Source organism: Macaca mulatta, chromosome 11, assembly GCF_049350105.2.
Source record: "Macaca mulatta isolate MMU2019108-1 chromosome 11, T2T-MMU8v2.0, whole genome shotgun sequence".
Classification (NCBI taxonomy): Eukaryota; Metazoa; Chordata; class Mammalia; order Primates; family Cercopithecidae; genus Macaca; species Macaca mulatta.
This window is the reverse complement of record NC_133416.1, coordinates 113,327,033-113,342,021: the sequence shown is the minus strand read 5'-3', so window position 1 is coordinate 113,342,021 and position 14,989 is coordinate 113,327,033. Positions and strand designations below refer to the sequence as shown.

At 45.6% G+C, this 14,989-nt stretch overlaps 1 protein-coding gene across 1 annotated transcript in view; it reads left to right on the top strand.

The window, feature by feature from the left end:
- Positions 1-14,989, top strand: part of NUAK1 (NUAK family kinase 1) — a 76,418-nt gene that overhangs the window by 19,879 nt on the left and 41,550 nt on the right. The window contains exon 2 of the mRNA XM_001098986.4: positions 12,588-12,708. Coding sequence (XP_001098986.2) covers positions 12,588-12,708 — 121 coding nt within the window. The remainder of the gene's footprint in view (positions 1-12,587; positions 12,709-14,989) is intronic.

Below are 14,989 nucleotides of genomic sequence, written 5' to 3'. Positions count from 1 at the left end.
ACCTACTTGTATCTCAATCATCTATGTTGCTCAGGTGACAGAGTTTTAGATTTCTTTTTTGAGGCAGTAAGAAGTAGAATTTAGTCCCCTCGTTAGCATGCGAGACCCAGTCTCTGTTGGAACATCAGTCTTAGATTAATACTGAGATGGACTCAGAAACACACTTGAAAGCAACTTGCATTATTATCCTTACATAGCTTACATTTTATGACCTGCTTAAAGATGCAAGGAGCATAAATCTTGGGAAGGACGGTCTTATTTACTTGTTCGTCTTTTCCACAGATGGGATGCTCACATTAGACCCGGGCTGGCTTCAGATGTCTGCTCCAGGATATTTTAGCTGAACTGTATGAGTCCATTAAACAAATGTAAAAGTTTTTGGGAAAGAAGAGCAGTGTCTCAAACCAAATGTTTTACATGGAGAACATCTGGGGAATATTGGTATTTGTGTGTACAGTACATCAGAAAGCAGCTTGGCGGGGTTCCACAGGGATGTTTCTGGCCTGTGGTTGCTGGATTTGACAGTTTTGTTGTAAGGGAATGGTTCTTATAAAGTATTGCCATCAAAGCAACGCTTGATCCAGGAAGGAGTGTCCTTGCTTAGCCGCACATTCAAATTGTTCTGATTAGCTCTCCGACCAGACCTTCCATTTGAGCAATCCGCTATCTGAGCTAGTTTCCCCCCCCCAAGGCTTTACACTCCAGAGAAAGAAAGCATCTCAATGCCAGGGCTAAGAGTGTTTTCTTCCTTAGCACACATTTCCATAGATTTGACAAATGTGGCAACAGGTGTGGTCCAGTGGAAGCAGCATTGGCCATCGGATCTAAGTACCTGGGTTGAAACTTGGGTGGGGCCTTCATGACCTGTGGAAACTTGGGGAGTTCTTTTCGGTTTCTGTTTTCCTCTCCTGCAAAATTTCTAGCCTGTCTTGTGGGGTGGTGGTGGGGGGAATAAAAGAAAGTGGGATGACATCATATCTACAAGTGGGAGGTCATTCATGCAACATGGCATTGCCTCCGTGGATCTGTGGTCTTAGCCACAAGTACAGAGGCCACTTGGACCAGAGTGGAATCTGGGTAGATTGCCCGACTTCAGCAACTTGTAGATATTGGGCCAAGTTGGTGGTAGTGGGTGGATGTGTAAGAAAGGAATAATTCTTATACAAATTAAGACTTACGATAGTCATCGTTTTTGTTAAAATTAAGCTCAACAAATATTTATTGGAATTCTACTACTATAGAGCCAGATCCTTTCCTAGATATTGAGGACACAGAGGGGAACACGGCAGTTCCTGGCTTGCAGTCTCTGCTTGCTATGTCTGGGGCATTGACAATGAATGACCTTCCCTTTTGTTAGGCTGTCATTATATAGCATGGACAGTGACAGGTAAATATTTTGTAGGTGTGAACATTTTTTGGCAGAGAATGCGGCTGCACTTCCTGCACCTTTGTGCAAAGTAGGTCAGTGTTATCCTTAATGAATCCCTCCCCCGAAACGGGACAAAGCTCCACAATAATTTAATATTGCATTTTGTGGTGTTTGAGGAAGTTATTACAAAAATGACGTCTACATGGGTCCTGAAGACTGCATTTCAACTAGCACCGGTCAAGTGAAATAGGCCCACTTTATGGAGGAGATGACTGAGTGTAAGGCACGCAGTGTGAGAAAGAGGCAGCAGCGACAATGCCTTGGCTCTTTCTGGAAACAGGAAAATGAATAGCTGAGCAAAGTGAGACTCGGTTTTCTGGTTTGAATTGATTCTTATTTAGGAGCGTGAGAAAGACACAGGGATAGAAATGAGGGAGCCATGCATGGAATGACTTCTCAGGAGGCCCCATCTCTGTGTATACACATCATGTGCCTGTGGGCTCCCAAAAGAACACTTTGCTGGGACGGTTCTTGAAACCTTAGAAAGAGCATCTCCAGGGCCAGCTCTAGAGTCGTATGCCTGCCTGTTGGCATGGGAGAGGGTGAAGTATCTTGGTCTCTTTCGAAAGGCATCTGGGAGGTAGGGATAGTCCTCACAGTGAAGTCAGGGTGTTCCTACCAAGAGGAGAGTGAATAGGGGCTGGGTGGGGAGGACCCCCTGTGACTACTGGCCTCTCCCATTGGATGGTAGGCAACTTGAAGGGTAGGTCTAGGTCATGTTCTCTAGGACTGGATCAATGCCTTATCCAGAACAGATTTTCCAAAATTGCTTGCTGTGGAGCTGACTCATTCCCACATCGTTTTAGGGACATGCCTCCCAGCCCCTCCCATACAATTCTGCCTTTTGCCCACCTGGTCCCACAGAAAGCAGCAGGAACACTGATTGATAGGTGTACTTTTGAAGATGGAAGTGGTTTAAATATTAGCTAACAAAAGGACTTCTGGTGGCGACAAGGCAGTGTGGCCTTGATGGGGCCTTCATGTCCAGAGGTTCTGATTCAGCTCGTATTTATGTAACCCCAGAGGGGTTGGGGATGACAGTAATGTGCCAGGCACTGTGCTGATTGCTTTGTCAGTGTGCTTCAGAGGTTAAGAGTATGGTCTTTCGGCATATGGAGACCCAGATCTCCTATTTATTTATGTGCCTTAGGGCATGTTACTTAACTTCCCTCAGACTCAGGTTATATTCATTGAGAAGGCAGAAATAATAATGTTTTTGTAAGAATTTAACGAGTGAGAGGTTGAGAGGCTTAACAGAAAGGTACTGAGGGCCTGGCACATAGTGAGGGCTTGATAACTGGTAGTTATTATGATTGCTAGCTGTGATTGTGAATCACCCCCAACCCCTCTGGAGTGGGCACTGTTATTATCTCCATTTGGAAGATGAAGATGTTCAGGCTCAGTGATTTTGGGACAAGAAGGTATTCCACATTTGAAAGGTGAGTAAGTAAAAGAAGGCTCAGGGGCAGGTGGCTGGGGTTTAGGTTGACCAGAATGATCAGATGTCCCACTATGGTTTTCTGTTTGTCAAGGGTCCTTCTTAATACTTGGGTTCCAGCTTTTTTGAATATACCATACATTAGGTGCATGCTCGGTACGGGAGATGCCATGGTGCATAAAACAGAAATGGTTTTCGTGCAAATGAAGCACGAAATGAGCAATGGCGAGCAAGGTTATAAAAGGGGACCCATATCTGCAAAGGGGTCATTGCAGGGGATGGGCCATGTCTGCAGCAGATGGATGCAGAGGAGTTGGTCAACTGAAAATGTTAATGGCAAGGACAGGGTGTGGAGGATCCTGGCAGAGAAAATGGCAGGTGCGTGTCTAGGGGCATGAGCACACTTCCCAACCCAGGGCACAACTTGGGTCTCTGAGATGACCACAGACCCCTGTCTCAGCCTCCTTGAGGGTAGGAACTGAGAGTTGAGTACTGGGCGAGGCTCATCCCCATGCTGGGACGGCAGGAAATGCTCGTCTGGGGTTGAGCACACGCCTCTGAGCTCAGCCTGCGGTTTCTTGGGGCTGTGCATTTGCAATGAGCAAGAGCATCCCAGCAGGCAGGCTTGTGGAGCACTAATAAGGGAGATGACAAGCCTCCCGACGGATCTTGCAATGGGCTAGGGAGCAGGGACCAGCCTGTTAACTCTAGGAATAATGGACAATGAGAGCTTCTCTTGGAAGAAAAAGATGCTTGTGAGGAGATAATGAGAGAGGCCTCAGGGGCTCCTGAGTGCTCTCCAGAGGCTTTAGGGGACAGACGGCAGCCTGCACCGTTGCTCCCACCCTATCCAATAGGTCTTATACATCCTGATTGCTCTAAATCAGTTTTCTATACAGAAGAGATTCTGTCTGGATAAAAATAACTTCTGCAGAATCTTCTCTTTCACTTTTTTATAAAACCATTCATGATTAAAGTATGAAATAAGATAGAAAATCATGCCTCTTTTTTGCTTGTTATATTTTACCATATTAAGAAATGAAGAAAAGTTTTTTTGGTTCTGCTCACCTGGATCCACTGAACTCAACTGACTAATTTCCTTTCCCTTTGGAAAACTAATTTTGCTTCTTAGGTCTCTGTGTTCCTAGCTCATTGTCCCCAAGGTTAGTGATTCAGTAGTGGTCTGAAGTTATTTAAAAGCAATGTTTGCAATGAATTAAGAAATAATGGGATGGAAACTTCCCAAGTGTGCGTGTTCATGGGTGATATTAAATCAGTCTTCAGAAATTGGAGGAAGGTTTGGATAGAACTGAACTGAAAACAGCGTCTCTGGAATAGCTATGTGAAGACAGACAATAGTTGGAGGTGAAACGCACCACGCTGCAACACAAGTCATGATTTGTCAGCACCCTGAAGAGTATCTGCCATTCCCATCTGGGTTTATTAATGATGCAACAGTTCTGGGGACTTGGCTGTGACTGGGGCCAGCCTCCCATGTAAATGTTGAATTTTGTTGTGGCAGTTTCAGCCCTGCTGCTCACTGTGGCTTAGTATTTGGTTAGGAAGGACCCCTTGCTCAGAGTGTTTATCCCTCCTGGAGTGGGAATCAGGACTCTTTTGTTGCAATTCCAGTGCTACCGATAACTTCATGAACTTGGGGCCTGTATGTACTTTAACCTCCCTGGGACTCAGTTTCCCAATCTGTAACATGAGGAGATTGGCGTAGAACATTCTAAGTCCTTACAGCTCTAACATCCACTGATGATAACAGTGCTCATTTTGGCTTCTGCCATAGGTACTATTTGCCTTCTCTGCCATTCATCATATACACAATCTGCCATGTTGCCACAGCAACCTTGTGAGGTTGGTACCATCATCGTCCTCATTTGCAGGTGAGGAAACTGAGCCGGTGGCGTAATCATCCGAGTCCCTCTGCTTATAGGAGTCGCCTTGGCTGAGTTGCTGTGACTGACGACGAGCCCAAGGTGCAGATGCTGGATTTCTTAGTAGTACTAGCTTGGGTTCTTCTGAGTTTGGAGGTTGATAAATAAAAGTTGCAGAACCTTAAGCTTATCCAAGCCTTGTTATAAACAGTGTCAGAGTGATCAGATGCTACTGGTTGAGGCTGTCCAAGTTGTAAGCAACCTCAGCCCTCTGGCCCAGCCCTTTCCCTCCCTCCCCAGGGCAATTGTAACCTGGAAGAAAAACAGTTGCACTTTAGAATTCTGATTTGGTGTTGCATTTGGCTTCAGAGATGTGAAAGTCCAAAAATAAACAGCTGCTTGGCAACTCCAGTCTCAGCTAAACAGCCTGGCATTTTCAGTCTTTCTTTGAATCTGATATTGCCTGTGTTAGCGTCTCTTGTGTTACCAGAGGCTTTCTCATGCTCTGGGTTGTATGTGTAGACTGTGAAGTAACCCATCCGCACCCAGCTTCCCTGGCCTCACTTCATCCACAGGCCCACCTTGGGCTGGGACTAGGGAGATACCCGTTGGAGGCAAACTTTCCATTTACCAGGGGTGAATTAATTCAAGTCACCGAGCCCCCTCAAGGAAGCCTGTGTTTAATTCCCCTCTGTATAAATGGAAGTTTCATTAATTTCATCAGTCATCTAGTGTGTAACATAACTGCTTCCTGTTTAAGCTACAGAATAATAGATATCGTCAGGGCCACATTTGCCCTGCTTTAAGGTGACTGCCCTCAAACCTCAGAGTGCAGCAGAATCACCTGGGAGGTTGTAAAGAATGCTGAGACCAGGTCTGCCCCCTACCCTGGACACCGCCACCTTCATTCACTAGCTCTGGGGTGGTCCCAGGAATCTGCATTTTAGCAATGTTTCCCCTTTCCCCCTAACCAGGGGATCAGAGGCAGGTGATCTGCTCACCACCCTTGGACAGATAGTGCTCTGGAGTCTCTGACTGTCCTTTTCAGGCTGATTTGTGGCTCACTTTTGGCATGCCCACTCAGCACGAACTTTACGGTGGCCTTTTTGCTATTTCTTTGGTTCTTGCCTGGTCAGCCACGGTTTGTATCTTATGTTTACATACCTCGACAGGGAGTGTAAATCTGCCTACTATTTCTTAGTCATTAATTCCACTTCCCTTGTGGCATCACCGCTTGCAATAAGGACATTCTTAGCTCAGTCTTTGAAGGGGAGAGGTGTGGGGGTGAGCCTTAGAGACCAAGGAATGACTGTCCCTGTAGATAAAATTGTCCCAGCCCTCTGAGGCCCTCCTGAGCTGGCCCAGGCCCAGTCAAGCACCAATCTGCTTTGTTGTTTATGTTCTGAAAATAGAATGCGTTTTTCATGGCAGGAGAGAAATCGATATAATCACAGGAATCCTCATCTCTTTAATGGAGAATTTTGAGAAATAGAGGTTTGAGAACCAAGTTACAGAGGCTTAAATTTTCAGAACCTCTGATAAGATTGAAGGGCTGATGGGGGCTAGTGAGGGGATGCCACTCTTTAAAGGAAAAGCTCCTAGCTACACATGCCGTGCTCCCTGACTTCAGTGCCTCGCCTCAGAGCCTGCTGATACAACTCTTGGCTTCCAATCCATTTCCTTCTGAAATACATTCATGTAGGACATGAACCAACAGGCCAAAGAGGAAGGGAAGAAGAGGCCCATGGGCCCCAGGCAGAGCTGGCTTGGTTCCCATGGGGCCCGTTGCATCATGGCAACTTGCTGGGGGGTTGTTCTGAGTTGGCCAGGCCCCTCCGTAAAGAGCTGGGGGTCATTTAATTAGGGGCTTTGTTTGCAAGATGGGTGACATCACCGTGGTGACTGTCGTTGGGCAGAGCCTTTCTGAATGAAAGCCACTTGGCGATCCTGGGAGCTTTGGACCGGTGTGGCCTCAGTGGGGCCGTGCCTTGCCCCACACTCTGTCCATCTCCCAGGCAGGAGCAGGAGCCCTTTACCCTAGCTTCCAGCTGGGCTTGGCTGCCTGCTCCTGCTGCAGGTGGCCTTTGGGCTCCTAGGTAAGAAGAGATCCCCTGTGCTGCCTCTGACTTCGTGCCCTGCAGCTCCTGTGGAACGTGCCTGGGTATGAGATCACACCTTGTGAATGGCAGGGAAGTTGCCAGCTCGTGTTGCTGGGATTAGGATGCAAACTTGTTCTCACTAAGCGATGCTAATGCCATATTTATGACTGTGTTTCTTCCCTGCTGCTCAGCCCTCCAGTCCCTCCTTTTGGGACCTCACATATGACCCTGTAAAACTTCATCTGCTTGGAGGGGGGTCCATCTCACTAGGTTTAGGGACCCTTTCTGATCCTACAGGAGATTCTGTTCCCTGTGATGTTTTCTGTTCATCCCGACTTTATTCATAGCCTTAAAAGTCAGCAGCCTCTGGGCTCAAATTCTAGCTCCACTTTTTTTTTTTAAACAAACTATGTAACTTTGGGAAATATTTATCTTTCCTGGCTTCAATGTTCTCATCTGCAAAATGGGATTGTAGGTAGGCTTAAATGAGAAAGTCCACTGGCACGTGGTTAACACCTAAGAAATACTAGTTATTGTTATCATTAAGAATATTGCCATTGATTAAAAAATGTTGAGACATCAGGGTCAAAGACAAAGCACTAAGACCTGGCTTAGTGTGGTCCCTGGGGCTGGCATCACCTGGGACCTTGCTGGAAATGCAGAATCCCAGGCTGGATCCCCAGACCTATGGATTCAGAATCTGCACTTTTACAAGATGCACAGGTGACTCCTATTTGAGAGGCATTTCAAGAATACTCCTTGAAGGCCAGCTTATATCAATGAATGAGCATGCAGGGAGATGGTTGCAAAAGGAGGAGGGCAGGGATTCTCTTGGTTAGAGCCTCGACAACATACCACCTGCCCAGACTCTCTGCCACGCCCCCAAGGCTGGTCCTACACTACACAGGCATCCTCTCGATAAGACACCAGGATACCCTGGGGCTGGCCAGATATTAATTTTAACCTGCTTTTGCCACTGTGCAAATGTGGGGAGGGGGAGGATATGTATAGTGGTGGAGGGGAGCTGAGAGACCTATGATATGATTTGCTGTGGGCTCATTACCCCTTAAATGTGGTTTATAATCACTGCCATTCAGTGAATACTGTGCCCTGGGGCCTTTACTTACCTAGTTTCCACTCCTCACAACAACCCCAAGAAACAGGATTTTCTAACCCCATTTTACAGGTGAGGAAACTGTGACCTGGGAAGTTTGGGCTTGCCTGAGGTTACCCAGCCGATGACAGTCTGAGCATGTACTCTTCCACTCTGCATCCCCCAGCCCTTCCTAGGTCACCAAGCTCTGAACACCCACAGCAGCGAATGTGGGAGAGGATGCCCAGCAGGCCGCAGAGCAGGTGGTTTTTGGTGATTATTCAAAAAAGGAAAAACCTCCAACCCTCAAGAGGAGGCTGTGCCTGAGTTTGCTTCCGAAACAGGCAGGCACCACAGGGCAGGATTCACAGGTTCTTCACCAAACCTGCTGCTGCAGAAGGTTTAAACATTAAACCATAGGGTGGCCTTATTTAAAAGCAGACCGTTTTATAAGGCACACGGTGCTGTCTAGACTTGAGAACATTTATGAACGTGGCTGTACTGTGAGTCGGGCTCAAACACCTGAGTTCCCTCCTCCTTGCAGGCTCTCTGACTTGTGCAGGAACAAATGGGATTTTTGGGGGTGAAGGGTGTGTGATTGCAGACGTTTGGTAATCTCTTCCTACTGGGCCCCTTCCTTACCTCTGTGTTTCTTTGTAGATGTGAGAATTGAGGAAAACTGGAGAGGAGTTTTCCTCTGCAATGCCGGGCATGTCTGTGCATTTCTTTGGTAGCCCTGGCCATGAGGGTAATTATGTAATTACTGGTGTGAGTTTTGCTTATTGCCCGTACCCTCCCCACCCCACCTCCCACCTTGAGGGCTGGAGCAGTCGCGCTGGCTCCCTCCTGTGTAGCCTGGTACATGGTAGGTTTTCAAAAAGAACAAGTGGATGAACAGCCAAATTTCATATAGGCTGAAGTGTGAATATCTTGAGGCTGACTTTTGATTTTAAGTAGAAACATATTTGTGCCCTGTTCAGCTGAATGGTCAAAGGAGGCAGTGTGGGAGCGGGTAGAGAAATGGTCCTGGGATTGCTTTTTGGGTTCAAGGTGTTCATCCTCCTGTCTGGTTTGGACTCAGGAGCCCTGCTGATAATGGTGTGTGACCAGCTGATCTGATCTTCCTGATTTCAGGTGAGGTTGCAATGTGAAGACCCAGGATGGAGATGCTCTTGTTCTTTATGTACTTTGGAAACATGTCCCTAAGACCTCCAGTGACTGTCCCTTGAGGAGCCAGGAGAAATTCAAGTTTGCTCTGAAAAAGAAAGGAAGAAAGGAAGTTTGTACTTATAGAACACTCACTCTGGGTTAAAAAAGACTGACACTTATTGAGCAGTGACCCCCTGGCCCAGGCGTATTCTTGAGCACCTGACATGTAATCCTCACCAGGACCTCTGAGGCAGGTACTATTATTTCTCTACTAGATGAATGAGAAAACTGGTGCACAGAGAGGTTATGTAACCTGCCCAGGGTCACACAGCTAGAGAGTGGCTTTAGCCTGGACTTAGAGCCATGTTCCTAAGCATTATGCAGTACTGTCTGTGCACTGGCTCAGTGTATCCTTCAACTTCCTCAAGCAGACACTCTTACAGGAGCTGCATTTAGAGATTTTCTTTTTTTTCTTAACAACCCTCAAGCAATATGACAACCATTCTTAGCTCCCTGGGTCCTACAAAAACAGGCTAAATATGCAGCTAATAAAGCAGTTGGTGTGAGATGCTCCAGAGAAGATAAAATGGGAAGGGTATAGAGAGAGGGAGGTGGCCATAAGGGTGGCCTTATCAGCTAGAGGGGTCAGGAAGGGTCTCCCTAAGAGGGTGCTGTGAAGCTGAGGCTTGAATGAGAAAGGTGCAAAGATCCCCGGTGTGTAAAGCATTCAGCATGGTGTCTGCTCTATCTATTAAGTGGCTAATGAATGCTGGCCATTATTATTAGTAGCAGTATTGTTTTTTTGTCTTGTCATTAACTGGCTGTCAGGACCTTGGATGGGTCTGCCACCACTCTGGGAGTAGAGCTGAATGTCTTCCCTCCAGCCTTGGCAGGTGCACAGATGAAAGTGATATCTAGCATTTGTCTCCTCCTGACTTCCTGTCACCCCTTTGAAATAGGGGAGCAGAATGCACCCTCTTTTACATTTTCAGTGGAAAACTCATTGTAGGGAAAGGGAACATTTTTGTGGAGAGACAGCCACAATGCTTATTAACATTTATGGAACCCTTTTAGTTTCCTCAGTGCTGAGCACGGCTTGATGAGAATGTGGGCACTTTCCTTTTCACACCCAGCTGAAAGCATCCCCTGGCGATTGCACCGTGGGACCCTCCGCCTCGCTGGACTGTTAGGGGGGAATCAGCAAGTGGGCTTATTTTCTTGCCCTTTAGAATGTTGCTACCCTCCTCTGACCCTGCATGGTGAAGAATTTATGCCTATTGTAACTTGACAATAGAGCCTCCTTGAGGCCAAGTTCAGCTTGCTGCATAATCAAAGGGGTGGTTTCTACCCTTGACCATCTTTAGCTTATGGAGGAATGTAGGAGTTGTTCCAGCAGCCACCCACACCCTCCACAGCCTGTGTGTGTTCACTGTCTGCTTCCTCCCAGAACAAGGTCCCAGGATTACAGCCCTTCCTCAGATAAAATAAAGCCATCCAGTCATATCTTTACATTTGACGTAAGCGAAGCGAAGTTTTTCTTGCCATATACTGAATGGGGCTGTCGTGAGGACTTGGGGTAGCTCTGAGTCTGGCTCTCTGCTGAAAAGGGGCCTTTAAGCTGGGAGGCTCATTCATCTCCATGCAGCCTCCTTCTATCCAGCCATGGGTCCACCCACGGTCGAAGGGAGGTGGAGCCTGCCCCTGGGTTTACAGCAGGGCCTCCTGTGTTTTATATTTGTTTATCTATTTCTCTATTGCCTGTGTAGATAGATGTTAAAGAAATTCTGAATCTTCTTCCCATTATGCTTGTCTTGGCAGTATTATTTAACTGGGGTGGTTCCCACATTTTTTGCCCCAGTTCTGCTACCACTTCTCTGGTCTGAGCTTGCATCAGTTAATAACATCAACCCTCCCCTCCCTTTAGCTTCCCTCCTTTCCTTCATCTTTCCTTCCTTTTTTATCTACCTGCCTGCCTGTCTACACTAAATGTTTTCTCGAGTCTACCATATGCCAAGCATGGTGTTAAGGACTGGAGTTAAAAAAAAGCAGTGAATAAGATCCCTACCAGTGTAGAGTCAAGTAAAGACACAAATGCTGACTTAATCACAACTGGGATAAGGAGACTGCAAAGGAGAAATCCAGGGAGCTGCTAGTCAGACATAACCTGTCTTTTGGGAGGTCAGCACATAGCGAAAACAGTCATAACAGCTACCCAGTTCTTGTTGAGTCATAGACGGACTGATGTATTTTAGAAATGTTTCCATTTGTAGTGCTTGGTGGAGAGCTGGTGCAAGTCAGAAGTAGCACGTGCTCCCAGAAGTGAATATATCCCTGCTGAGGCTGGCTGGGGTTGACTGTGTGATAGGCAAGGTGTAGCCGTGGGTTGCTGATAACGAGGACTTTCTTTGCTCCAGATAACTCTATGCCCTTATAATCCAGAAGGATGGTTTAGCTGCCTTTCCCCTAGGAAAGTTTACCTGACCTCCACTGATGAGAGTCGAGGTCACAAGAGGACCAGCCTGGAAGGGAACTGGGCAGGCTTTCTGATCCGGCAGCACATTGATTGGTGGGCTTCTTTGTTACCCATGGATGCTCCTTCCTCAAGTAGTTTTTGGCCCGCTTAGAGCCAATCTGATTAAGTTACCAACCAGCTTGTTTATGAGCAAAGATGAATCCATTGGCAAACACGCTTTTCCTTATTAGGTTCCTGTTGTCATTCATTGCCTTTTTCTTGGTGTGTTTCTTTTGAGTAATTGCTCTGTGTGTTGGCCCTAGCAGGTCTCTGCAGTTTGGATTTGCAACTTTGGCACTGAGCTTTGGAAATTGACAGGGGTCGGGCAGGGAGATGAGCTGTCACTCGCTTTGTTTTACCCTGATTTGTCTCCAGAAGAGCCCTCTAGTCATACCATGTGCTATTGAAGGTGCCTTGAGCAAGAGGAAGGATGTAGGAAGGAATTCGCTTCTGAGCCCTTGCGTAAACACAGCATAGCCTGGAGTCTTAAAAACCAAGGCTTGAGGCAGAGCTGGCCTTGAGGTTGGCCAGGCAGTAATGATTCTTTATAGCCACCGCTGTGGCAGCTGCACCGTGGAGCTGAGTGGTAACCAGTTTCACCTAACCATGTTTAATCATCAATACCCTGTAAACTGAACTTGCCTTTTTTCTTTTTTCAAAGCATCAGGGTTCCTCGAGTAAATGACTCTGGCCGTGTTAAGCAGCCTCTGCTTTATGAAAAAAACAAAAACAAAACAAAACAAGAACAAAAACAAAAACCACCATCACAAATCCCAGGCTGTTAAAACCTGATGTTTTCTGTTGCCGGGAGAAGAATGTTTTTGCTATGTATGAAAGACATGACAGGGGGCTTTTCCAAGCTTTGTTTTGGTTATTGTCGGTTCTGCCAACAAGTAACATCTGTATTTATTTTCCAAACTCCCCCAATGGCTGATTTGCATCTGTTTAGTTCTCTGAATAACATTTCATTTCCTGACTTTATAGGTTGCTATAAAATCCATTCGTAAGGACAAAATTAAGGATGAACAAGACATGGTTCACATCAGACGAGAGATTGAGATCATGTCATCTCTCAACCATCCTCATATCATCAGTATTTATGAAGGTCAGTGATTTTTTTTTTTTCACCCCCGTATCAGTTACCATTTCTCATACCATGGGGCCTGCCAAGACTTTGAGATAATTGCCCTTCTGGGCAGAAGCCAAGTATTTTTCCTCATGATGCAAAAATAGTCCGGTGTTATCTCTTACTTGGTTACCTTGAACACAACCAGACACATGAGTGCAGCTCATTTTGGTCATAAAATATCTCTGGCAGATGCCTTATTCTGTCTTCTTAATTCCTTGGCAGTTGCTAAGCAACCCACCTTATTGAAAGGCAGTCTGTGAGACAGCCCTGGTTTCTGAAAAATGACAGTTTGCTGGGTGACCAAATAACAGTGGATACGTTGTAAATGTCATTCCCCAAAGTCAGTCGCTTTGCCGGTGGTATGGAGTTATTCAAAGTTAGGTTCTTTGAGTTAGAAATTAACCCTGAGCAGGTCCAGTAAGCACCAAGAAAGAGGGTTGGTGCAGCAGATGCCTTATAAATGGAGCCCAAATTGTGTTGGTGTTTGCCAAAGAGCAGGGTGGGGAAAAGCTTATACAAATGCTCAGGCTTCAATTCAACTCTTTGGTCCTTCATGAGAAGAAATGGAGAGAATAAACCGCCTACAGACTATCATTTATTTTTTAAGACCCTGTAAATAAATTACACAGCAGTATGTGTTTATTGTAGAAATGATTGAAATAGAAATGTTAAAATTAAAAAATAATTTTTGTCCTAACTCCCAATTTGGTAAATAGCTTTCTTGCCATAGCTCTGTTTTTATCTATTTCTCTATATCTATTTGTGGGTTTTGTCCAGTTAGATCATGCTATTTAAACTATTTTTTAGCTTGATTATTTTTTCATTTGTTGTCTCATGCATCTTTTCTGTATCCATAAATATTCCCCTGTAAAGACCTTTGAAAAGGTTTTATAGCATTCTGTTTATGGACATACCATAATTTATTGAATCTAATTTCTTTTGCCAAACACTTAAGTTGTTCCAAATTTCTGGTTATTGTAAACAGGTCTTCACAACTCTCCTTGTGCATCATTTTGACATTCATTTCTGATTATTTTCTTATGAAAATTTCCCAATTTTGGTTTTACTGAGTCAGAGTGTTTCCCTAGAATATTTAAAAATACATGACTGAGTCAGAAAAATAAACTTATTGCCAGGTGCGATGGCTTATGCCTGTGATCCTGGCACTTTGGGAGGCTGAGGCAGGCAGATGACTTGAGGTCAGGAATTTGAGACCCGCCTGGCCAACATGGCGAAACCTGTCTCTACTAAAAATGCAAAAAGTAACCAGGCATGGTGGCGCGTACCTGTAGTCCCAGCTACTCAGGAGGCTGAGGCACGAGAATCACTTGAGCTAGGGAGATAGAGGTGGCAGTGAGCTGAGACTGTGCCACTGCACTCCAGCCTGGGTAACAGAGTGAGACTCTGTTTAAGAAAAAAAAAAAAAAAAGGAAAAATGAACTTATTTTTAATTTCTGGTCTGATTGTAAAAAGTTATCAGGTAGGGCTAAAAGGAAACCAACAGTGGTGCTCCTAAAGTTTTTCTGACAGTTTTCATTTTTCATCTGGTTCCCTGATCTTTTGTTGCCATTCTTTTTTTCTGCTGCTTCTATTTTTGCCTCTTATCTAGAAGTAAATGTTGGTAATATATTTCTTTTATCCTGGTCATTTGAAGGCTCATTTTTGGAGCCCTTGGTGATAGGATTTTTAAGGGAAATTTTAATCCATTCCATCTTTTATTTATGCCACAAACACCTCTTACAGTGCTTCTCAAGCTTACAGTGCTTCCCTAGGCCAGTGGCATCAGTGTCACTTGAGATTATTAGAAGTGCAGATTCTCAGGCTTCACCCAGGACCTGCTGAATCTGAAACTCTCTGGGTGGGGCTCAGCAATCTGTGTTTTAATAAGTTTGAGAACCACTAGTCTACTGAGTGTCTACTTCTTGTCAAGCACTCTGTTCAATGAGGTTAGAAATTTAAAAGCTGAATGTGATATGGACCACACACTCAAGAAGCAACATGGATCCCACACTCAGGAAGCAATACAGGTCGGACACAGTGGCTCACGCCTGTAATCCCAGCACTTTGAGAGGCCGAGGCAGGAGGATCACTTGAGGTCAGGAGTTTGAGACCAGCCTGGCCAACATGGTGAAACCCTATCTCTCCTAAAAATACAAAAATTACCTGAGTGTGGTGGCATGTGCCTGTAATCCCAGCTATTTGGAAGGCTGAGACAGGAGAATAACTTGAACCCGGGAGGCAGAGGTTGCAGTGAGCT